General features: G+C 35.8%; 2 protein-coding genes and 1 pseudogene across 5 annotated transcripts; 2 read left to right on the top strand and 1 right to left on the bottom strand.

Moving 5' to 3' along the window:
- Window positions 1–1,063: 1,063 nt before the first annotated feature.
- LOC129306152 (uncharacterized) lies at window positions 1,064–6,543 on the top strand. Of its 4 annotated transcripts, XM_054946547.1 has the most exons (7): window positions 1,064–1,318; window positions 2,306–2,479; window positions 2,561–2,637; window positions 2,796–4,610; window positions 5,071–5,218; window positions 5,332–6,024; window positions 6,181–6,543. In XM_054946547.1, the coding sequence occupies exons 2-7, from the start codon at window positions 2,341–2,343 to the stop codon at window positions 6,192–6,194; spliced, it is 2,886 nt and encodes a 961-aa protein (XP_054802522.1). In that variant the 5' UTR covers window positions 1,064–1,318; window positions 2,306–2,340; the 3' UTR covers window positions 6,195–6,543. The 4 variants fall into 4 exon arrangements, with proteins under 4 accessions (XP_054802522.1, XP_054802523.1, XP_054802521.1 ...); XM_054946548.1 differs by having other exon boundaries at window positions 5,125–5,218; window positions 5,332–6,263; XM_054946546.1 differs by having other exon boundaries at window positions 2,291–2,479; window positions 5,332–6,263.
- A 2,686-nt stretch (window positions 6,544–9,229) lies between these two features.
- Window positions 9,230–12,985, bottom strand: LOC129305632 (tetraspanin-18-like; annotated as a pseudogene).
- Window positions 12,986–14,181: 1,196 nt separating this feature from the next.
- Window positions 14,182–22,696, top strand: LOC129305631 (uncharacterized). The gene is made up of 21 exons (XM_054945615.1): window positions 14,182–14,310; window positions 14,620–14,676; window positions 14,780–14,892; window positions 14,997–15,089; window positions 15,632–15,687; window positions 15,856–15,917; window positions 16,259–16,326; window positions 16,405–16,521; window positions 16,624–16,697; window positions 17,200–17,302; window positions 17,651–17,693; window positions 18,511–18,573; window positions 19,175–19,404; window positions 19,578–19,698; window positions 19,774–19,877; window positions 20,159–20,272; window positions 20,354–20,512; window positions 20,595–20,738; window positions 20,824–20,969; window positions 21,662–21,838; window positions 22,347–22,696. The coding sequence occupies exons 1-20, from the start codon at window positions 14,182–14,184 to the stop codon at window positions 21,811–21,813; spliced, it is 2,148 nt and encodes a 715-aa protein (XP_054801590.1). The 3' UTR covers window positions 21,814–21,838; window positions 22,347–22,696.
- Window positions 22,697–24,471: the final 1,775 nt, after the last annotated feature.

Here is a 24,471-nt window from a genome sequence, read left to right as displayed (position 1 = left end):
ACATTCACTTCATGTTTTTCTTGACTATAATTTTTATTGTAATATTTATATCCTTTTAATTAATATAAATGTATGATTAAAAATTAGGACGCTTTTTAACAAATAAAATAAAAGAATGATTGTTTAACTCATATAAAAAATGTTTCAAACATGCTATACGAAGAAGACGAGGCTGGGATCCTACTTTCATCATACTCAAATAATTGGGTTAGACCGCCTTCTGTTTTTATCCGTCTTTCTCATATCCTAACATAAACTCACAGTAGAGTGTAAAGTGCTGCACCATACACAGACAACTTTTTCATTTTCCTCATCATTACTAATTTGAGACGCCAAATTTGTTGTCAACTTAAGTTTCGGATATTATTTACCAACAAAAATAATTATATATGTTAAAATGATCATTAAATTAAATCCAACTATCGTTATAATTTTTTTTATAGAAAATAAACTATGCATAAAATACGAGAGAAATTATTTCTCTTTAATTATGCGTATCTTTTACTTTTTATCCTGCTTAACTTATTGATATTATAATCAATATCAATTAACATGTATAATCTATAAACAAAATTAGAAGTTACAAATAATACAATTTATAATTCATTCCACAAACTCAGATTGTATTGACATATAGTTTTATAGTAAAATATGTGTAATTTTTATTTTTACTATTTCAATAATTTTTTATTTATCTTAATAAAACTTCACATAATAAAAAGATGTTTGTTATTATTATTATTATTATTATTATTAATATTATTCATTCCGTTAAAAATGTGTGGTATTTTTTATAGGATTGAATGTTAAAAAATTTAAAATATTTTTACTTTTTTAAAATATAATTATTATTTTTTAAAAAATTTTATAATAATTTTTTATTTATTATAAAATATTTAATAAAAATAAATATAAAAAAATAAAATTAATTTAAAAGTAAATAATTATTTTATACAAACGTTTGTTTTTTTGGTTAAAATTCCATCTACATTACTTGTTTTTAACGCTGCAAGAAAAAGAGAGCAAGCCCAACTCTCATACATTTTGGTTCTCTCTCTTTCCCTCTCTCGTACCCTCCCCCCCCCCCCCTCTCTCCCTCCCTCTCAATCCCGAACTGATAAATTCAGCAGATCCCACAAAGACTAGGCGAGGACAGAGAAGCATTGCCAAGCGGCACCCCTCCCCAATCCATCACTCTGTAGTCTGTTCCTGGGACTCGCCGATTCCCTCGCTGCGTCAGATCCCGCGTCGCTTCTGTTAACCTGCGGCTACGTTGTCGCCGGAATGTCTCTCTTCCCTTTCCAACGTTCATCGCCGGGTAGGTTTTTGCATACTATTATCGACTTTTATGGCCTGTGAGCTCCGCATTTTCAGAAATTTCTCTTTGGCCGTTGCCTTTTTGCCTGCCATCGACCTCACTATTCTCGAAGCTCTTGCTTTTCGCTGCCACTCCAAAACTCATTCCTTCTACTTTCTCTTTCTAGATTCGCCTTTTCTCTTGCTGTACCCGCAGCTTTTTCCGAAGCCGTGTTTGAACCAAGATGCTACTTTTTGTGCATCGATTTACTTCAAACAGTCATGATTTAGTTTTACTGTTCGCGATGCTAAAATATATATTTTTTTGGGGAGAGGACGGGCTTATTTTAATACTTGGAGGACGTTTCACTTCTAACAATGCTTTCAAGTTAGCTGTCGTCTTGCTTTGTGTGTTGGGATTTTCGGCTTTACAAGCAGTTGTGGTTTCACTTAGTTGGTACGACTCATGGTGAATACTGAATACATGTGTTTTGAGCCTATGATCACTGTCTTCTATATTTCTCTTTCAATTTTCCAAATCTGAACGGACACTTGTGCTCCTGATACCTTGGTTTTTCGTTCACGCATGACTTGATGCAATTATTAAAGTGAATAACGGCGTAATCTGTGACTACTCTTTTTAAACAAGATGGTTTATTATGCTTCATAAAACTTTTATCCGTGTTTCCTCCTTCGTTTGTCTTTCCACGTTTTGTTGATATCTAAGGCCATGACACTGAGGTTGTAGATTTATTCACACTGCGCAATTTATACTCGGAGATTTTTTTTTTGTTTGTGGCCAAAGAGTCAGACTTAGAAATGCGAAGCTCTTTTTGCCAGTTCATTGCTGGGTACCTCCCAACCAACTGAAAGATGCGTTGTAGATTGTGTTCAATGTCTTGTTTAAGCATTTGTATCTTATTTTTCGCTTACCTATGTTGTTTTCTTTCATATTATATCTTTATCTGCCCAAAAAAAGTTGTCATCTTCTTAGGTATGGTGCATACAGGCTAATCTTGGAGCTCAATCACAGCAGCTGTTGAAATGAACAGGGTGCAGAACAAACAGATTCACAATATTGAGAAACCTTTTCCGGGATGCCTGGGAAGAATGGCAAACCTCTTTGATTTGACTACAGGTGTAACTGGAAACAGGCTACTCGCAGACAAGCCACATCATGATGGTGATTACCTTTCTGTTATGTCTCCTTTTATGCTACCATAGGATTCAACATCTTACTAACTAGTACTTTGTTGACTTGCAGCCTCGCTTTCAAGGAGCCAATCTGATGTTACAGGGATCTTGAGTCCTCCTCTTGGCGATCAGATTGAAGATAAACTGGTAAATAGGGTGCATTAATCTTTTTGTCCGTATAATATGATCCTAAAAGAAAACACAACTGAAATGATATTGACAATTACATATAGTCTCTGATTCCTAGATTTATCATGTGCATTGCTATACTGATCTCTGTTCCATTTTCATGGTGGATTTTGCAGATCCTTTCCAACTTAGCTAGAACATTTTCAAAGAACAATATAAATGGGACGCCCATCAAGATGCTCATAGACCAAGAAATGTCAAAAGACATTGACTCTAAGCGCAGCCCACCCAATGTAGTTGCCAGATTAATGGGGCTTGAGGCCTTTCCTCATGAAGATCCTAATCTAGTTGTGCAAAAGAGCCATAGAAAAGATTTTACTCAACATACATGTGGTCATTCAGAAAAACCATCCAGACATTGGCAGCTGGAAGGTAGTTTTATGGACAAGCAAATGGTACATGAGGTTCATAACACCACAAAGCAGGTTGATTACAAGGATATTCATGAAATATGGCATCAACCTAGGAGCACTAGCCATGTTAGAGAAAAGACACCAGAGAGAGGAAGGCGAAATCAAAGTCAAAAAATTATGGAAGCAAGCCATCTGTCTTCAGATGAGACGATGTGCCAGTCCAAGGAAGTTGAAGGTGCCTTGGAAGTTTTAAGTTCCAATAAAGATTTATTACTTAAGTTTCTGGCTTCTCAAAATCTTTGTGAATTTCAGTCTACACCACCACCTGAGACAAAGCGGATAACTATTCTTAAACCTTCAAAGATGATGGACAATGACAAATCTCCTTGTAAGGTGAAGAATGATAAACCAGTCAAGAAACCAGCTAACGTTGGGCAAGCAGCTGTATGGGACAAAAGGAATCATGGATACTCTCTAGCCAGTCAGAGGGTTGACGAGTATCCAGCTCAACCTACTCGAATAGTGGTATTGAAGCCTAGCTTTGGGAAGATACATGAGAGTAAGGCCGTGGTTACTCCAACTTCATCCTCATCTCAAGATCTGCAAATTGGAAGCTTCTATCAGGAACCTGGAAATGATGCACTAGGGTCAAGAAAGGCAGCACAAGAGAGCACAGAGCAAATGCAAGAAAATCCTCAGGGTCTTCATAGAGACGAAACTTTGTATTCATCAGTCTTTTCCAATGGCTATACTGGTGATGAGAGCTCATTCAATCAATCAGAAAATGAGTATGCAGCAGGGAATTATAGTGATTCAGAATTTATGTCTCCATCTCCAAGGCATTCTTGGGATTACATCAATCGTACTGGTAGTCCTTATTCTTCATCATCCTTCGGCCGTGCATCCATTTCTCTGGAATCATCAGTGTGCAGAGAGGCAAAGAAACGACTCTCTGAAAGATGGGCCATGATGGCATCAAATATGAATCCTCAGGAACAGAATCAAGCAAGGAGAAGTTCTACCCTAGGTGAGATGCTTGCTCTTTCTGACATGAAGAAATCTGCAGTTTCTCAGGCTGAGGTTGTTATCAAAGACCAAGAACCAAGGGAATCTGTTTCCTGCAAAAATAATTTCGATGAAGAACATGTGGGTGATTCTCCGAAAAATCTTTTCAGGTCAAAGTCTGTCCCTGTATCTTCTAATGTCTATGAAACTGCGTTCAATGTTGAAGTTTACAATTCAGAGGTTGGCAATATGCCTATTTCCAAGAAATTGTCAAAGTCAAAGAGCTTGAAATCATCATTTAAAGGGAAAGTTACAAGTTTGTTCTTCTCGAGGAACAAAAGGTCAAGTAAAGAAAGATCCAGTCTGTCTGAATCTAAAAATGAATCCCAATCCACTGTTGTTGAAACGTCAAAATCTCCATCAAATTTCCCTGGGATCCGTGGAGATGATTTGTCTCGGAGCTTCAACAGTGGTGGCTTTGGAGACCGTTCTCTTCATTCTCTTTGTGATCCATCAAGTAAATCTTCATCACATTCAGTCTCAAAGGGACAAAAAGGCCTAATTTCTCTAGAGGTAATGGCTAGCATTATTCTGCATATTTAAATTATTAAGTTGCATATACAAAGGTTTCTTTCCAGTACTAATGACTTCTTTACGTCACTACTCACTCGTTTACTCCCTCTAAGTCAGGCACCTTCTTCCTAATCCAATTCTCTCCAATCCTCCTTTCAACTGCAAATTAAGGGGAAAGAAGAAATAAAACACAGAAAAATAGAATTAGGAATCCACTAATTATTTACTAAGCATTCTTCTACAATCTTGGAACAATTTTATGCTCCCTCCAACTTCATTCCTTTCAGCTTAGATTTTGTGTAGGTAAAACACAACCTCTTCGAATTACATAATTACATTGCAGATCCTAAAACGAATTGAGTGCGTCTATCCTGGGACAATATAAGTGGAACATTTAATCTGTGCTGAAAATTCACAAACAATATACTGCAATTTCCTTAGACAGTGTTTATTTTCACAGCCTGGATTGACTGTGTCAAAGCCTGGTGCTCTGGGCATGTCAAACCAAATCCAGGACCAGCCAAGTCCAATTTCAGTTTTAGAACCTCCATTTGAAGATGATAATGCAGCCCGAGAATCCTCTGACTGTATGAAGGCCGGTCAATTGGGTAAAGCTTATACCCCAGCTTCTTACTGTCATTCTAGCTATACTGAGAAGTTCTTATTTGATGTTATTGGTTGATGTTATTCTTATATGGTCTGATTTCCGTTCATTATGTAGGTGAACAGGGACACTTGAAGTCTAATTTAATTGACAAATCACCACCTATAGAATCTGTAGCCCGGATCCTGTCATGGGATGGTTCTTGTGCAGAGGTAGCAAGTTCGGATCCACTAAAACCATTGATGACTTCCCTCGATCCAGTGGCAGAGGAACAAGACAGTCTTGTGTTGGTCCAGAAACTACTATCAGTGTCTGGCCTTGATGATCAAGTGCTGTCAGACTCGTTTTACTCTAGATGGTATTCCCCTGAGAGCCCATTGGACCCAACATTGAGGGACAGATATGCGAATCTGAACGGCCAGGAGCCTCTCCAGGAGGCCAAACGAAGGCAGCAAAGATCAACTCAGATGCTTATATTTGACTATGTTAGTGCTGTGTTAATGGAAATTAGTGGTTACGGGTCAGAAAAGTACTTAATGAGAAGGATGTGCAGGCAGCCAGAGGGTGCATCTACCCTACTGATGGACCTCATTTTGTCCCAAACGAAGGAAATGACATCTAGTGGGATGAAGTTTGATTGGGGGGATGGTGGGGACAGCAACGGCATGATGGTAGAAATGGTTGTTAGGAAGGAGGTTGCGGGGAAGGGATGGTTTGAACTCAAGGGATTGGAGATTGATCTTCTAGGCAGGGAAATAGAAGGGAAGATGCTGGAAGAGCTTGTAGAGGAGGCTGTTGTTGATTTGACTGGTAGGATCTATTACATTTGATAACCTCCTTTTATAAAGTGTCTATTATTTGTGTATTTGACGAACAACATATTGCCCTACTTGGCTAATTTATTCAATGCTTACGAAATTGTATCAAGATGTAGTTTAGCTGATATTATGTCTCTGATTTATGTAGTTGCCTTTGCGTAAATCGCTGCTTAGGTAAAAATTGAATATGAAAGGATGGAGTTAAGCTTGTAGGAGTGATCAACTTTCAAATTTTGTACGTGCATTGTGGAGAAAGGTAAGTTCGTGTGTATGAAGACAAAAGCTGCCATATCGAACAGCTAGAAAAGTAGTTAAGGGGTTTTGCCTGCATTCGGCACCCAAAAGGTCACAAAAAGGAAGAAAAGGGCATTGCAATAAGTGAAAAATCTAACGACGAATTCAGCTGTGACGGTTTAATAAATGCAACTCCTCGGAGCATGAATACTCACTCCATCAGACTTGGAATTGTTATCTTATGCTCTTTCTAATCTAAAATATAAATAGTTTTTTTTTTTAAATTCATATACCAGTAAAGTTTTTATTTTTATAAAAATTTGTATTGCTTTTTTTTATTCCTACTTTCAATTATCAATTTATTTTATAATGAATGAGAAATATATTTATATAAATATTTAAGTGAATAAATAGACGGGATAAAATTATAATTATTTTACATATGCTAAATTATTTATATTTTTGAATTAAAATTAATTAAAAAATACTTATATTTTGAATCAAAAATAGCAAGTCATAACGTCGTCCGTGGTCCAAACTTAGGCACAGCTGTTGCGTGCTGTACATTCCGTCAAATTGACATGCACCTTTCACTATCCGAAATCACTTCGATGCTCATCTGGGATATATATATATACATATACATATATATATTGACACCCACACAGGCGGCACACATATTTTGGGACCGAAGAAGAGAGAGAATTACATTTAAAGACTTTCTATGATTTTTATTTATACTTAAGGACTTTGAAATTTTAAAATTTAAAAAAAAATCATAATCCTCAATTAAAATTAATTTTTTTCGTACTCCTCTTCCATGTTCTTAATACTTAACTTTCACATTTTCAATACTTATTTTTAGAATTTTCAGTTCTTGATTTTAATTTTTTAATAGCTATTTTAGATATTGTCGATGCTCATCTCTCATGTTTCCATTACTAAAAAAATACTTAAGATGACCACTAAAAATTTAAAATTAGGTATTGAAAATGTTAAAGATGACTATTTAAAGTGTGAAAGATGAGTAATGAAAATATGAAAAATGAGTTTCAAAAGAATTCAATCTAAAAAATTTTAATCCCAACTGGGGATCATGATTTTTTTAAAATAAAATTTCATAACTGTAATTAATATTCTTAAAATATCCTTAAATATATTTTTTCCCAGTAAGAAATATGTACTGTATACTCCAATAGAAATTATTAGAAATGATAACAACTAACGTTTCAGCAGTTGATGAAGATTAATTTCACTGTGCTGTCATGAACTAATTGAATTTCTATTTATTCTCTGTACTATTTGGTGGTGTATAACTTTATTCTATGGTTTTTTGTTAATATATTTTTTAAAATTTGCAATCGCTTTTACTTACCTAATCCTGTCGCTGTCATGCACTATGTCGCTTCCTGAAACATTATTGCAAAGCTGGATGGAAGGCCAACGTTATTACCTTCATGCACGCCTTCTTGTTCTGGTAGACGTCGTAGCAGTTTCAGAGACTGATCTACAAAGTAAAATCTCCATTAAACACCTCAATTTAAAAACAAACACATACTATACATTAATTAGCCTTTCAATCTTTTGTATAATTAGAGTCTGAATAAGATTCTCCTGCAACACATGGACAGAAGTTAGTCGCATATGCTAAGAACAGTTTGTGGTCCAAAGATTGTGTGTAGGCTTTCCTCCGAATTTATAATCTCTTGCCTCGTTGTTAACAAGCTGTTAGTTAATTTCATCATTTGTTTGACGAACGGGCTTGTTTAGTTGGAGAGAAGGGAACAGATAGATCGTGAATTGTTTATTGCGTTCGATAAGATAAAACCTGAAAGGATAATAATTGAAGTGTTGCAAATATTTAATCAAAGAAAGTGGTCAACTTGGATTGTGTGTAGTTAGTGTCGTTTTTCAAATGAAAACGGACAAGGAGAAATACGTAGCTAAATACACATGTAAATTAGGCAGAGATTCTTGGCAGCTAAGGTATGAAGCAGAACAAGACAGTTTTTCAAAATGAAAGGGAACATATGGTGGGGGTATGCATTTCTGTGAGCAAGAATATTCCTGAAGAGGAGCAACCAGCGACATGTGTTCTGGTCTGTGAGAATTCTCAGGTAGAAGACAAAATCATGGAATCTACAGCTTCAATTAAATTGAAATCGATCCAACCCAGAAATCCCGTGACAGTGCGGTGGACTTGAAGAGAATAATTAACTTGAATTCATTCTTGAAATCCTAAATAGAGTGGGCGTGGTCCTTGGAAGGGACTATGATGTTCTTCATCTCGTCGTTTCTTTGTCGATCATGGAAAAGCAATATACAAAGGGAGAGGTGTCTAGTTTTTTTTTTTTTTTTTTAATATAAAAAAACATAATCTTATGAATAATTATAATTTTTCATTTCTTTCTAACGTAAATTTGTGTGAAATTTCAATTCTTGAACCCAAATTTTTCATATATTAAAGGAAAGCTTTTGCTTCTTATCCCTTAAAAGATTTTTGGTTCGTTGGGAAAATGTTATGTGAGAATTTCTGTCTAAGAAGCCTTCGCACAGAAAGACACGACAATAACGCAAACATTACCTAAACATCAAGTTTTGAAGCCCAAGGAAAAAAAATTGCACGAAGTTTAGAGAATTTCCACTAATTTTTTAGCATATATTATTATATAAAATTTATTTTGTTAAGATTTGCACGTATTGTTATAATATATTGATATTTATTTTATTAGGATTTAAAGAATTTTTTGTATTCATTAGTCATTATTAAAATGATATATTTTTTGTGGGTATATTGTAAGTTTTTCGTATTCTCCTATCCTTACTTCTTTCATAATTGTCATATTTGATACTTGTTGAGCACAAATTCATCTTACAAAAATATCAGAACTACATCAATGTCGATCAATTCCAGAATTTCATTTTCAGCCAGTGAAATAAGAATATATATATATAGTGTTGAATGGCCGAATTCTGAACCTATACAATACATTCTGATAGTTGAGGACCCGGGGCAGGGGATCAAGAGGACATGATACATTTATACAAATGAGACAACTGATATGAAAATGTTGAAACCAAAGATGTACACATATATACTGATATGTAAACATAATTCAGAATTGCTCGTGAACCTACAGAGATCTCACTGCCTGGAATTATTTCCTGGTGAAGAGTTCTGAATTGGTAAGCTGTACTTATCACGAGAGTTTAGTCCATCCTGCATAATTGAAACAATGATGCATATGTTAACTACAAAAGGCAGAAGGACACTACCATAACCAACAGTAGCCGCAGAGTTTAGTAGTAGTTTTTAATTTACAATGTCAAGACACCAGAGTAACCAGGCTGCAAGATAAAGGCCATCTTCTATTACAAAGGTACACTTTTCAAGAATAAATATCGAAGCAGCTACTCGAGATTCTTTATTCCATTAATTCCATGATGAGTGGGTATCTAAGATTACAACAAAAAACTAAATAAGCTTTCCAAATCTTAGAAATATTGGTGGAACACAACCACTGGTTTGTTCCTATTGAATTCAAAGTGTTCAGGTGACCAATAAAGTCCCAATTTCATCACAATAGATATAGATACACTTTTCTTAATAGTATCGTGATTGTTTGAATTCATATAATTAATTAATTAATGCTACATTTGTTAATAGCATACCTTGTCTCTTGACAGGAAGTTCCAGATGTTTGAGACAATTTTGTTATGACTCTTGGTAGATCCAGATGGGCGGCCAGATTGATGATTCAGTTGGGGCTCCCGGTTTCCACCCCTAACATCATAGTCATCCTCATAATCACAGTCTGATCTCCGAGTAGAAATTGTGGCTCGCAGAATTAATGCGAGTAGAAGAGATAAAGCCTGAGGTTAACAACAGACAAGTGAGCAATTAGACCAAAAACAGAAAGAAAGAAAGAAAAATGGAACAAAGACAATTGCTAAAAATCAAATTACCCAAGGTATCCCATGATGTCATTTTATAGGGCTCTACAAATTTTGCTATATGTGAGACATTGCAGTTGATTTGGCAAACACATCCAGAATGCATACAGACAAATGAACTAAAATCTATATGTGGCGATGGAATCACAGACATATTCATTTGAATCAAGCACTCTGGCTGATACGATGATGTCCTTCATCCTAAATTCTATAACTGACCAAATATAAAGGTTCCAGTGACGTGCAGAAAGACCTTTAAATTTGAACGATTCAAAGAATTCCAGATTTTCATGAATGCTGGTTGAGAAAGCCCCAACTTAGAGATAGAAGATGAAGATAGAATATACTGCACATTAACATGCAGGGACTATGGTCTGTAATTTATTCATTTATCATTGGAAATCATAAAAGATGGCCAGAGGCCATCCCAACATTGCAGCACAATATACCTGGATCATGAGCACAGCAGGCCAACCCATTTACATATATATCTAGATTATCTTCAATGAAAGACCGAAGGCTATCGAGTTCACCGTTGGATCGAATGGAAAATCCTGTAATGGTAAGAATTGACATGTTTCACGCTTTATGAGGGGACACGAATAATAGATGGAGTTACATGTTGATGTGGGGGGGAAAGAAATAAAGGAACCTCTTCAAAGTGATGGTCAATTGCAATGAGTCCCACCAGAACAGCCTCTAGTAGGAGGACTACTAAAATGAGTATCGTTTACTAACAGATCAGAAGGGTCAAGGAATAATAAACTGATAATGAAGATCAAAAAATTGAAATCTGTAGAGTTTGTAGGGGTTATGATTCAAAAAGAAAAATCAATATCCTTTACTTGCAAGAAACAAAATGGTGTGGAGAAGAAGCTAAGGATATTCAAGGTTTCAAACTTTAGTATACAGGAAAAGTAAGTGCACGCAATGGAGTAGGCATCATTATAGATAAGGAGTGGAAGAAGAAACGTTGTAGAGGTTTAGCAGAATTGGAGACAGAATTATTTCTTTAAAAAATGATAATTGGACGTGAGACTGTTAATATTGTTAGCGCTTATGCGCCGCAAGTCGGGGAAAAGTCAGTCTTTAAGGAATTATTTTGGGAAGATCTGGAGGAGTTGATTCGACACATACCACAGAGTGAAAAGATTTTATTGGAGGAGATTTTAATGGGCATGTCGGGAGGAAGCTGGTTAGTATGCGAGGGTGCATGGTGGTTTTGGTTTTGGAGAGCTAAACAATGAAGGACAACTCTTCTTGATTTCTCTATTGGCGTATGATTTTAAGATTGCCAACACTTGTTTCAAGAAGAAGAGAGATGAGCATCTCATCACTTACAAAGTGGAGCCTCAAGGTCACAGAATGATTTTCTTTTGGTTAGGAACACGGATAGAAAACTTTGTAAAAATTGTAAGGTGATCCCCGGAGATGCACTAAAATTATATGTAGCGATGGAATCACAGACATATTCATTTGAATCAAGCACTCTGGCTGATACGATGATGTCCTTCATCCTAAATTCTATAACTGACCAAATATAAAGGTTCCAGTGACGTGCAGAAAGACCTTTAAATTTGAACGATTCAAAGAATTCCAGATTTTTATGAATGCTGGTTGAGAAAGCCCCAACTTAGAAGATGAAGATAGAATATACTGCACATTAACATGCAGGGACTATGGTCTGTAATTTATTCATTTATCATTGGAAATCATAAAAGATGGCCAGAGGCCATCACCAAAATTGCAGCACAATATACCTGGATCATGAGCACAGCAAGGCCAACCCATTTACATATATAGATTATCTTCAATGAAAGACCGAAGGCTATCAAGTTCACCGTTGGATCGAATGGAAAATCCTGTAATGGTAAGAATTTACATGTTTCACGCTTTATGAAGGGACACGAATAATAGATGGAGTTAACAATGTTGATGTGGGGGGAAAGAAATAAGGAACCTCTTCCCAGTGATGGTCAATTGCAATGAGTCCCACCAGAACAGCCTCTAGTAGGAGGACTACTAAAATGAGTATCGTGTACTAACAGATCAGAAGGTCAAGGAATAAACTGATAATGAAGATCAAAAAATTGAAAAAGAAGCATCTAAAGTTTGCATATAAATTTCTTTCAGAATAAAACGAGAATGAATTATAAGCCGAACTAAATGAGAAAATAGATATTTTCACTTTAAGTGGGATACAAAGCACAGGCAGCAACTATGAACAACTTCAGCTGCAATGCAACCCAGGAAAGTAATGCAGCACATTACTATACCCACCCCCGTAAAAGAGTAGATGAACCTGCCGGCGATGGATACATGGAAAAATTGGGGGAAGAAAAATACCGCATTAATAACCATCAAATATTAAGAATGAAGATCCTCGTTAAAGAATAGCATATTAATGATAACGTGAATATATGAAAATCTGACAAGCGGAGGTGTGCAAATAGCCGCTCTATCAAGAGACCGTACAAGCCTTCATGCAGCACTCACGTTTAGTCTTTCAATTTTTAAATTCATTCAATAACAACCTAATCATATTTACAAGACAACACCCTATCCTGCTTTAAAATTGCAGCAGAGAATAATCAGCAAAGTAACAACTAAGCATAGTTCTATCCTACTACTTTCATGTGGTCCTGAATCGTAAAGCTAAGTCATAGCATTTTGAATCCTAGAGTTCAAATAATTAAAAGGGGACAAAAAACAATTTGAAAAAGTTACCAAGGTGCGGGAAGCTTGAAGGAACTGAATTGAGGACAAGTCCATTATCGTAGCCGGAAACCGTGTCGACGGCGAGATATAAAGGGGTGAATAGAGCAGAACCCCAGTGTGGGGCGAGAATTAGAGGGAATAGATGGGAGGAAGAAGATGAAGAAGTAGCTTGTGAAGGGTGTACAGGAATGTGATGGTTCCATTGATCATCATCATCCATATCGAGTAGAGTACGATTGAAACCCCAAGAAAGCATGGAGAAAATTTAGGAATTTAAGAAGAAAAGCTAAGAAAGCATGGCAGCAATTGCGACGCATGGTTCGGTCAGCCCCTCGGTCGGCAATTGGAGGGAATACACCAACCTTCTCCAATATCTAATGGACGATTCATCACTTGACATGAATTTCTTCAGATAATCGAATGGCTGGATTGGCTTCGTTGTTCTCTCTTCTGAAGAAGACAAAATTACATTTGGCCGTTTTCTTGTTGCCTTCAGCTTCTCAATAATTTCAGAATTTTATTCGGCTTTATCCACATCTTTTTTTTTTTTTTTTTGGGGTGGGGGGGCGTGGGTGACGGGCGGCCGCGCCTGAAAACAGTTGTTTTGAGGACATTATATGAATATGATTTTTTAAAGTTGGCAAAAGAGATTTCTTAAAAAATATAATTATGAATATTTATTAATTTTTTTTGGCCTGAGAATATTTATTGAATTAATATGATAATGAAAATGTGAGCTATTAAGATTATGATTTTTTTTTTAATTCGAGGCATGGGATTTGAATCTGGATATATCAGATTATGAAGGATTAGCTCAACTTGTTAATAAATTAATAGTGTTTTTTGATCAAGTAAAAATAATCATTCCTTTTGTGTGGGTTGTGCAGTTTTTTGTGCAGAATATTGATTTTTTTTTTTTCTTTCTGAAAAACACCAGGTCTTCCTCTTCGTGGTTTTGGGCCCATTCCCCGGTCGGATTAAAACGAACGTTTCCATACTCGTTTGACCCAACCGGAAACAAAATTCAATTGACCCCCTGTCGCGGGCGGGACTGGTGACTCACTGACTATTACTAATTCCGCAACTCTAATGTTACCCCCTTTCACTCGCGCGTTGCGTTGTGTGGATTCGTAGAGGTTTATGCCTTTATTGCCCCCCAATTACCGTTCTGCTTGACATCAGCGAGCGCGGGTCCGAATCGGATACGTGAATAGAGTATTCATTGTACTACTGATTATCGAGCATGGTAGAGGTTCCATCTTTGCTTTCTCTGTGCTTAGACGCTCTCAAGAAGAGATTATCCAAGGCAAGAGCTTTCTGTCAATTATGCCTCTCTGTTTTTGGTTTTAGATTTCTTCCGGATGAAAAAGCTGTTTGCAATTTGAACATGATCGTTTAAAGTCGGGGATTTTTAAGTACTGTGCGAAATGGTTGCAGGGGATGGTGTTCTACCACCTGTCCATTTGCTTCCTTCTGAGTTGCTGGACACCTTAATTATGTGTTTGCCCCCCTTCGGATTGTGGAAGTTGCTGAATCAACTGTATGTTGAGTTCTCAATTTGACTACTAATTTTATGCTGTTCATTTTTCTCTATACGTATAGTATATCCAATCACCAGCGGTCTAGTTATTTCTTATTTTGTTGTATTTGCTGACTTGTTTTAGTTTTCTTTATTCGACAGTGCAAACTTGTATCTATCCAATCTGGTTTATATAAATACAACAATTTTGACGATAAGGTCCTGCTTGCGAAGGATTGTGTTTATTTTATGCACTGGCTATATTTTAGTAATTATTGGAATTCAACTCTTAACTACTGTTGTTTCCTTTTTGCGCTCTCAGTTTCTCACAATGGGTTGGATCATGGTTGTATTAGTCACTGAAACAGGCCACTCGAGGGTCACCGTTGGAGGGTATTCTATCGATCACTTAACAAAAAAGAGAAAACGTGGAAGGTTAGGAATGATTTTATACTCCTAATTGGTGCATGGTCGGTTTTTTTGTTTTTATCAAGGAAACTTGTTATTACAGGGATTGGAATATAGATATTGCTTGGCAGTGTGTCCTTTAAGTTACGATGGCCTGATCTTGCCAACCAGACCAACCAACTGACTGACTGGCAGCAAGCATATTGGGAGGCACATTTGCAAAAGTATACTTACAGATGAAATGCATATTTTTAATGCTGAATTGCTTGTCATTTGACAAAATTATAAATATTATTACTTTTTTTTGGCCTGAGAATATTTATTGAATTCGAGGCATGGGATTTGAATCTGGATATTAGCTCTTTTATTAGACAATTTGTTAATAAAATATAGTATTTTTTATCAAGTAAATAAAATTAATCATTCCTTTTGTGTGGGTGTGCAGTTTTTGTGCAGAATATTGATTTTTTTTTCTTTCTGAAAACACCAGGTCTTCCTCTTCGTGGTTTCGGGCCCATTCCCCGGTCGGATTAAAACGAACGTTTCCATACTCGTTGACCCAACCGGAAACCAAATTCAATTGACCCTGTCGCGGGCGGACAGGGTGACTCACTGACTATTACTAATTCCGCAACTCTAATGTACCCCCTTTCACTCGCGCGTTGCGTTGTGTAGATTCGTAGTCTGCTTGACATCAGCGAGCGCGGGTCCGAATCGGATACGTGAATAGAGTATTCATTGTACTACTGATTATTGAACATGGTAGAGGTTCATCTTTGCTTTCTCTGTGCTTAGACGCTCTCAAGAAAGAGATTATCCAAGGCAAGAGCTTTTCTGTCAATTATGCCTCTCTGTTTTGGTTAGATTTCTTCCGGATGAAAAAGCTGTTGCAATTTGAACATGATCGTTTAAAGTCGGGATTTTTAAGTACAGTGCGAAATGGTTGCAGGGGATGGTGTTCTACCACCTGTCCATTTGCTTCCTTCTGAGTTGCTGGACACCTTAATTATGTGTTTGCCCCCCTTCGGATTGTGGAAGTTGCTGAATCAACTGTATGTTGAGTTCTCAATTTGACTACTAATTTATGCTGTTCATTTTTCTCTATACGTATAGTAGACACAATCACCCAGCTGTCTAGTTATTTCTATTTGTTGTATTTGCTGACTTGTTTTAGTTTTCTTTATTCGACAATGCAAACTTGTATCTATCAATCTGGTTTATATAAATACAACAATTTTGACGATAAGGTCCTGCTTGCGAAGGATTGTGTTATTTATGCACTGGCTATATTTTAGTAATTATTGGAATTCAACTCTTAACTACTGTTGTTTCCTTTATGCGCTCTCAGTTTCTCACAATTGGTTGGATCATGGTTGTATTGTCACTGAAACAGGCCACTCGAGGGTCAACCGTTGGAGGAGTATTCTATCGATCACTTAACAAAAAAGGAAAACGTGGAAGGTTAGGAATGAATTTTATACTCCTAATTGGTGCATGGTCGGTTTTTTTTTTTTTTATCAAGGAATCTTGTTATTACAGGGATTGGAATATAGATATTGCTTGGCAGTTGTCCTTTAAGTTACGATGGCCTGATCTTGCCAACCAGACCCAACCAACTGACTGGCAGCAAGCATATTGGGAGGCAAATTTGCAAAAGTATACTTACAGATGAAATGCATATTTTTAATGCTGAATTGCTTGTCATTTGACAACGGTTTCATTCAGAACTCATTTTCTAAAATCTACATGAAATAACAGCTGTCTTGATGAAGCAGCAGAAATGGCACTAGTCCCATCTTTTGAAGGATATATTGGTGACATAAAGATCCCTGGTATTATGATAAGTTGCCCTCTCTGTCACTCAGTCAAATTTGTGGGTAGTTTCCTTCTAGTTCTAGCTGAGTCATAGACCTCTTCAGTGTTTACTGTTAAAAGTAATATTTTATTTCACCTGAATGATATATTGGCTGCTATTATTATTTATGAGGAGTGAGGACATAAAGTTACTTTTAATGGAAAATTACCTTTTTTTTAACCTGCGGAGATATCTATAATCTTTTAGAAATTGATTAAAGTGCACTATGACCTCGATTAATGAAAAAAGAAGTGACGTGTTGTGGATGACTTTTTTTTGTTTTTTATTGCTTCACTTTGCATTCTGCACCAACCTTTCAAGTTTTACTTTTTTAAATAATGTATATCTATCACGTGGTTTCCTGAGAATAGAGCTTTTAACAAAATCAAGTTTCTTATAATCTGCTTTAATAGCATTTACAACCTTTGTTCATTTCCTGCTTCTTTCATGCCTTGCCTCTTTTCCCCTCTTATTTGCAGAGACCATATTGAAACATATTGGCATTTGGGGACATCCTAATCATTCAACTTTTGACCATGCAAAACTATCTTATCATTGTCAACATTTTGGCTGCCATGCAAGGTAAGATATTACAACGTTATTGTGGATTATAACTCATAAAGGGTGTTGGTTTTTTGAAGATAGATTGTCATTTAACTAGACTATGAATGGAAGGATAGGGCCATGGGTTTCATATGTGTTCTTGGATGGGATGATTTCTGCTCACATCTTGGATAGTTAGTCAGTTTGAGATCCAGTTTACTGATTAATATGTGCTATACCTTAACTGAGGGTTAATGTTAGTCTCTGTCTGCACTCTGCAGTGATAATCCATCATGATTATAACTGTTTTGGAATGGTGTTATATATTATTGCATGTTTTATTGAACATGTCTTTTGTTTCTTATGTTACTTTCGTGTTGATCACAGATGTCTGAGACTTCAAAATGTGCTATGCACTGCAGAAACTAGTGTAAGTCGTGCTTTCTAGAATTTCATGAAAAATTTTCTAGAATTTTATCTAGCTTGAGATTTATTCATTCCTTAGTCTACATTCTCTTTGGTATTCTATGTTCTTGGAGTCCAAGTTAATATTTTTGTTCCTCAAATGTTTCTTTAGGTACCTCATGCTTGCTAAAGTTTTGGCAATTGCATGCAGTAATCTAAAGAAATCCTGAACAGAGATGCATGACTCTTATAGTACGTTCATGGGGAATGCTTGTAATTGATAAGCTTTCCAGTTATTTCATTTTCTTTAAGATACTAACTTTAATAGTTATTGTCGAAGCATTTGAAAGATTTTGTGTGTAGTATTGTAATAATATTAGTTCAATTTATCTTTGAATTTTTTATTGGCGCATTTATGGTGCTGCTAACGAGACTCAAGACAACAATGATCAGAATGAAATGTAAATGATCCATCTCATGTTCATAGCCAGTTAGCTTGTAACGAAATTCAGACTGAAAAAAAAATGCAGAACTTTATCATTTCTCACTTAGAAGCTATCTATTATTTTGCTTGTAACAAGAAGTTACATTTAAATTGGCAATTTAGGAACTGTATCATATGATGTTATCATAATTTCATGCTCTATTACGCATATCTATTGATCATCTCTATATTGTAGCACGTGGTTTTGTCAAATTTCTCCTGCATTTTACTTAGGAAACACGCAAATCATTCAGATGACATCTTCAATTTATTGCTTGAACCTTTATGATATGGACTAAAAGTATTTGAGCACCTCTAACATGTTACATGGTATATATTCATGCATTGTGATTTGTAGGATTTGTTGAGTGAATGCAAGCTGCAAAAACTTATACTACGATGCATCAGATCCAAAGAACAAGTAAGTTTGCAGCACGCCCATAATGGATATAATATTTATTTACATCACCCACATAAAGGACCAACTGTTTATTTCAGTTGCCAGTAAATAAAATAAGATAGGATGGGCATTATATAAAAACAGTAGTTAGCTTACAACTAAATAACTGCATTGAGTTTGTTTATTTATTTTGTTTAATTTTATTCTTCCTCATTGTAGTCTGTCTTGGAGACCTACATTCTAGCATCTCTAGTCCCTTATTGGAGGGACAAGTGAGTTTTATACATTGCATAAGGTTTGAGTAGCACAGTACAATGTCAAATAGGCTCACTTATGTTCCTTTTCATGTATAATTGCTCTGTAAATTGTCATGCTAACTCGAATGTAGAAGACATATATGAAGTTCATATACTATTTTTATATACGAGAGCCTATTGAGGATATAGATTGTCAAAGTAGAAAAGAGTTGAAAGATTCAATTTTCACACCATGCTGAAGCACCTCCTCTTTTGATGTGTTAGTTATGTTATATTTAGCAAATATATAGATTGTGTTTCTCTGCATGGGTTAATTGCCTACTCGTTACTTTGGTGTTGATGCTTTCATACGCTCCATTTTACAGATTGATGGATTATGCAAGCTTCTCACTCAACATAGTAAAACATTATCATCGCTAGAATTTGTTCACTGTTCACTCTCCTTAGATTTTGTTAATGCAATATGTGGTGCTCTGGTTTTAAATGGTGTCCAAAGACATGAGCTACAGCACTTCTCCATCAATTCATCAAGCTTTCAAGAATCAGGAACAATTCCATTGCCCATTGGACTTGTGTCTTTTTTGTCTTCAGGAAGGTTCATATTCGCAATTGTTTCTCTCTAAAATAGGTTATTGCTTAGTTGTAGTCTCTATTGATTGCACAAAATCTACTAAGTTTCAGTGCGCAAAATCTGGATGTGATTGGAAAAATTTGATAGTTTTTTTCTCTCTGGTAATTTTTTTTTTTCAATGCTTCTGTTACTGTCAGGTCATTGTGCTCATTAAAATTCTCTGACAACAGCCTTGGCCGGACTTTTGCACAAGCTCTTTTTCATACTCTTCTTAATCTTTCTTCTAGCATATCCATCCTTGACCTTTCTGAGAACAATGTGAGTTTTTCATCCTTATATTTTGTGTTTTGACTTATTAATATTAGGTTACCATAAAGTTTCACACACTTGTAGATAGCAGGATGGCTCTCTGACTTTAAGCGGAGGCCCTTGAGTGATTCCCATGTGTCTTTTGAAATTGGGAAGTCCTTGCAACTGTTGCGAGTGCTTAATTTGAGGTAGCATGCTTCTAAAATGTAATTTTATACTTTCAGCTTGATAGGAATTCTTCTGTTACCAAATTTTGTTGGCTGTGATGAACAGCCGGATGGTTACTGAAGATGAATGAAGGTTTCTCTAAAACTTTGTTCTAGTTCATGTATGTCGCATAACATCAATTCCATTTTTCTGAGTCGTGCTAATGTGAGCTGCCGGAGGACAAAGGCAATAAAATTAGAGCAGTTGCTTTTTCAGATTTATTCCATATTTGATGAACATGAAGTTTCTAATCTGGCTGTAGGGGAAATAATTTACGGAAAGATGACGTTGAAAGTCTTGGATATGCTCTCGCTCAAATGCCTAACTTGGAGGATCTGGATTTAAGTGACAATCCCATTGAGGATGAAGGAATCATGTGAATTGTGTTTTTGTTATCTAGTTGTATATACTTTAAAATATATTTTAGGTTTCTCACTTTCTTTTGTCAAGTTTACAGGAGTTTGATTGAAGCATATGAATCACGCTCTGCCTTGGCTAACTTGAAATTGGAGAACTGTGAGCTGTCCTGTGATGGTGTGAGTCATCTTCTTGATGCCATTTCTACCTTTGAAGGACGATTGAAGTCTCTTTCTGTTGCTGACAATTTCCTTGGAAGGTTTGTTTGTAGACAAGCAAATTTACATATTGTCACTCAAATCCTCTCTCCATTTTTGTTTTAATTGATTTTTGGCATTTAGTGAAATAGCTGGGGCTTTAGCAAAATTTATGGGCACGTCTATTAAAACACTTGATGTTGGAGGCATTGGATTGGGTCCATCTGGTTTTCAAAAGCTTCAAGACCTAATGAAGGGAGAGCTTGAGCTTGTGAAAATTAATATAAGGTTTGAAGTTGTGCTTTTAATTCTGTTTCCTGTGTCGTTTGGTTTAGCTTGTGGAAGAAAATGACACGTTATTCTATTTGATCAGCAAAAACCGTGGTGGGATTGAAACTGCTATGTTTTTAACAAAGCTCTTGTCACACGCTCCACAACTAACCGAAGTGAATGCAGCAATGAATCTTATGCCAATAGAATGCTTGACCATCGTCTGTGCTGCATTGAGACTGGCAAGAGGTATTTCTATTGTAACTGGTTCTTGTATTTATGTCCTTGGCAATTGAGTAACTTTGTGATTATTAAGTCGATTAATTGCTGAAACATGGCCGCTGAACTCCCATATGTAATCGCTGTAATGTTAATAAGCAATAACAATGAATTATGGTCACAGTAAATATTTAATTCAACTCATCTTTCAACCTGGCTTCATCCAATCCCATTCACTGATTGCCCATGGACTTCAAATTTTCAATGGAGTCTGGATTATACTTCACATATCCAACTGATGTTTTTTGTGGGGGCCTTGACATATCCAACTGATTTATAGCACGTATTTATTAATTATGTAAGCTTGTAAGTCTAAGTTTGCAATTGCAGTTTTGTGGTTATAGCTTGAAAATGACAAGTAATTTAACGTGACAGCCACATCAATAGCAGACAAGTCTGCCAACCTTGTGCCTTGTGTGATGTTAAATTGTCCCATGTTTGCTATTTCTTTGCTTAAAACCTGTTAAATGTTAGCTAAAGTAGAAAATGCCGCTACTGCTAACAAATGTAAAGTAGAATTTGTATATCCTCGTGTATCACACTTAGTCAAGTTACTTGATCTCTTTGGGGAGTTGGTGTGAAGCTATTGGGAATTGTCTTTTCACGTTTGAATTCTACCTGTCACCTTCAGATTTAATTATGTCATCGCTATTATGCTTTAGGTAATCTTGAGCATATGGACTTATCGGGACATATTTGGAAGTATGAATCAGATCATGCTTCACTTCATGCTGAGTTTGTACGTAATGGAAAGCATATGTTGATTCTTCCATCATCATCTGCGTTAGTTGCACCTTATGATGATGATCCTTAGACAACAGATCTCACATGCTCCGAAGGTTACAAGCCATGTTCTTTTAACTCCTTGATCATAGTGCATGTTGACACTGTTGCTTGTATATTGCCTGCAAAATATACTACGACGAAGTTTGAAGCAATTTTACCATCTGGATTTCAAACCTGGGCAGACCTATTGTCTTTTGTTTTGATTAATGAGATCTCTTTTTCTCCTCAGTATATCAAAATTTCAGCGGGCCTTACCTTTATTTAGTTAATTAGATAATCCGCTACTACACGGACAAATATGTTGTATCATAACAATCTAAATCATGGTGGATGGTGATGGAAAAGATGGAAAGCTGGAAACAGACACCATGTCCTATCCCACCCATAAAGAGATGGACAGAATTGGCTCATGGAAAGCTATTTATTTCCTTATTATAACAGATTGGAATAATGTTACTGCTCCTTAATTATTCTTGTGGCTCTTTTAGTTAAAGTTAGATGAAGTTATCCAAGTATGCAAGGAGTATCTTGACAGTTTTTCTAACTTGTTTTTCAATGCAGGCAAAAAGAAGGAGAATTCAAATCGAGATTACTCAGACCTCTAGGCTAGGACTCATTTTCCAAACAATATACAGTTAATTGCCCAAGTCTTTCAAACTTCTCATCATCCACTTGGCTGAACTTGCTTAGGGTTATTATACGAAATAGAACCTAACGTGATGGAGCAAAAGCAGGAGGGGACAACTGTTGTTTTTCTCGTCATCGGCCTTTGTTGGGCTTAAGTCCAAAATTGGTTGTTGATTTGGCTTTGTCGTGAAGTTACGCTGTTTTTTCTGCTGTGTCCCATCTAATCGCAGAACAAGGTGGACCAAACCATATAATTTAATTATAAAGTAGTGATTCTTGTGAAAGACCCGTGAACAAACAATCTGGAGCTATTATTTAACTCATCTCTCTTACAATTTTACGCTTAGCCTTCACCATTTATCCGGATATGCGAAACGTCATGGGACCATCATAATTATCGGAAATGATAAGTAAATGAATTATAGTTTATAAAATTGATATTTAACGATTTATAAGGTTGAGTTCTCGTTTAGGAATTATAGGAATGGGTGATTATTATTATTATTATTATTATTATTATTATTATTAGTACTGCTACGTTTATGTTGTTTTGAAAACAATGGTGAAATTTAAAATTTAAAATATTACTATAACATCGTGAAAAATGGATTGCAACCCAAGAAACCAAATATTGCAAATAAACCAAATATCTGCATGCTTATCTTGACTAGGAACTTCTTGAATTGTTTTAGAAGGTTGAGAGCTTTGAGAATTTGAGGATTAAATATAATAAGGGCGTTTGCTTTTGCTCTGGCTGTCAACACCTAATAGATCAAGATATTGCAAGGCTTTGGATAACTTTAATATCTGTACGGTTCAAAAATGTGATCCACTTTACTTGTCTTTTCTTGTTAATTTTTCTTCTTCTACTGTATTTGTTTTATCTTTGACATTGTAAACTATATTTTATTATTAATATATTTGTCTTTTTACAAAAAAAAAAGGAAAAGAAACCAAATATTGACCTTGACAAGCGTTAATAATGATTCATTTATATCATCTCATTCAGGGACATTAACTTCTAAAACTAACCATTAATTTCGAAAGTTTTAGGTTGTTACAAGGCATTTTCCCTGACTTTTATTCTAAGCGCCAGATTGCTAAAAGCCTGAAACTTTCTTTCTGCTGTATATAAAAAGTTGCCATGATTATAAGATCATATAAGCCATATAAGATATGTATGAGGGGGTAAAAATTAGTATAAGAAGCCTAGTGGTCAAACAAAGAATTCTATAAGATTGGACTACATCAGGGATCATCTCTGAGTCCTTATTTGTTTAACTTGATTTTAAATGTTTTGACGGAACATATTCAAGAGGAAATCCCGAAATGTATGCTCTTCGCGGATGATATAGTTCTTATAGCAGAGACAAGAGAAGAGGTTAATTGCAAACTTGAGTTATGGAGGAGGACATTGGAGTCGAAAGGTTTTCGTCTGAGTAAAGTAAGACGGAATATTTATATTGTAAATTTGGTAAAGGACTATTCGAAAATAATTTGGAAGTGAAATTGGGAGATCAAATTATACCTCAAGTGAAAAGTTTAGATATTTGGGAGCCATTATTCAAAATGATGGCGAAATCAGTGGAGATATTACACATAGAATTCAAGCTGGGTGGTTTAATTGGAGAAAAGCTAAAGGAGTTATTTGTGACCGTAAGGTGCCTAATAAACTTAAAGGAAAGTTTTATCGTACTGCTATCAGACCGGCAATGTTATATAGTAGTGAATGCTGGGCTCTAACGGGACAGCAAGAGTATAAAGTTGGAGTAGCAGAGATGAGAATGTTACGATGGATGTGCGGACATACACGTAAAGATAAAATTCGAAATGAGCACATATACCAAAAAGTGAGGGTGGCACCTATTGAGAAAAATGGTAGAAAATCGGTTGAAATGATTTGGGCATGTACAAAGAAGACTAAGGGAGGCACTAGTGAGAAGAGTGGAACATATAACTTTGAGTCCGATTAAGAGAGGTAGAGGAAGGCCTAAGAGAACACTCTTGAAAGTTGTTGAACGTGATCTCTTAATTAATAATATTTCTAAAAGCTTAATAA

Source organism: Prosopis cineraria, unplaced genomic scaffold (genome assembly GCF_029017545.1).
Source record: "Prosopis cineraria cultivar Desert tree isolate PC_DT_omini unplaced genomic scaffold, ASM2901754v1 PC3, whole genome shotgun sequence".
NCBI lineage: Eukaryota > Viridiplantae > Streptophyta > Magnoliopsida > Fabales > Fabaceae > Prosopis > Prosopis cineraria.
This window is presented reverse-complemented; position numbering and strand designations above follow the sequence as displayed.